The following is a 1499-nucleotide window of genomic DNA, read 5'->3' as shown; positions in this document are numbered from 1 at the left end:
AATATGAAGACATTGGAACGCTAGGTGGAAAGAAGTCTCATCCAAGCATCTCTAAAACATAAAATGTAATGCATTAAAATGCACAGGTACAAATTTAATGACAAAAGTACTTTACATTTAAAGTTAGACCCTGCATACCAAAAATAATACTGTATAAAAATGGAGAGTCTGGAGGCAATATTTAAATAGAACGGTCTAATACCGACTTCCCCCAAAGAACCCCGCCTATTTTTTCTCATCTAAATTTCATTGATTGTCAGTAGGGTGGGATTAGGTTTCCGAGAGAAGGGACTGCTTAACTCTAACTGCCTAAGCTAACAGGACACGTCGGGGACAATCACTATGTAAATTCATAAGCGAACACCATATTTCAGTTCAATGATATTTAGTTGCGTGCAGAGCAGCGACCAATGGAATTTACTGCGAAAAAGTAGACGGAGTTCGTTGGGGGAAATTGGCTCTACCCAAAACAGAACACTCTCGTTTATAATAAACTTGTCTATAACCAAGTGTTTTTGTAGAAGTAAAAATAAGGTAAGATCAAGCGTAAATGTTTGCATTTGTACCATATTCGGTATGAAAGAATAATTTATTGAATATTGTAGGTTTACACAGCAAATGAAAATCTACTAGAATACCGTTTATAAGCAACAGAATTACAACGTCAAATCCACTAAGACCGGCATGTCATATGCAACAGTACGATGACAGCGAACAGTCAGATGTTCGTACGTGGAGAAGCTTACATTTGATACACAACTGTGGAAAACTTGTAACACAACTAGAAATTAACTCGCATTTAACTTCGTTCCAAGAAAACCGATTAGCAAAAGAGGCTTCCTCACAAGAAGAAGAAATTCAGAACAATCAAGGTATTATTTAATTTCGCAGTTATCATTCCATTGTCATTTTGATAATTTAATGCATTGATTCTTTTCAAATGCTTATACATCGACTTTCTTTACTTATCTGAAATACAGCACCATTAACGCAATTGTTATTTCAATAAGATCAAATAGAAAAATGTAAAATCCGGGGTTACTGTAGACTTCTGTCGGTCATTCATGCGAGGCATATTTCTGGTCTTTCACGTTTATTCACAAACAGGTACGAACACTAACAATACATACACACAAGCTAACCACACACTTCACTCACACTCGCTCTGACACACACTTAGCGCCACAATCACGCTGCATATACAGGAAAATGTTTGTGCCGCTGGATAGACGGCGTTCTCCTTTTTTAAATCGGCCAACGTAATTATCATTCTTGAATTGGCGCCTACATTATTTTTTCCATTCGATTTTAACTTTCTTTTAATTGCTAACGCAACCGTAACCGTTACAAAGTTATCAGATTAAGTTTACTGTTTAGATAGTTTACTGTTTACAATTCAAATTAATTTTATGCAATATTTTTAAAAATGTAACGTAGTAGTAATCTTTAGTTCAATTCCTACCTCAGTTTCATCATACTGTATGATGATACTGACTATA

At 35.4% G+C, this 1499-nt stretch overlaps 1 protein-coding gene across 1 annotated transcript; it reads left to right on the top strand.

The window, feature by feature from the left end:
* The first annotated feature begins 378 nt into the window (after positions 1 to 378).
* On the top strand, positions 379 to 883 carry Tsp_14402 (conserved hypothetical protein). The gene is made up of 2 exons (XM_003369854.1): positions 379 to 482; positions 634 to 883. Exons 1-2 carry the CDS (start codon positions 379 to 381, stop codon positions 881 to 883), a joined length of 354 nt encoding a protein of 117 aa, XP_003369902.1.
* Positions 884 to 1499: the final 616 nt, after the last annotated feature.

Source organism: Trichinella spiralis, assembly GCF_000181795.1.
Source record: "Trichinella spiralis strain ISS 195 chromosome Unknown Scfld1383, whole genome shotgun sequence".
NCBI classification, from domain to species: domain Eukaryota; kingdom Metazoa; phylum Nematoda; class Enoplea; order Trichinellida; family Trichinellidae; genus Trichinella; species Trichinella spiralis.
This window is presented reverse-complemented; position numbering and strand designations above follow the sequence as displayed.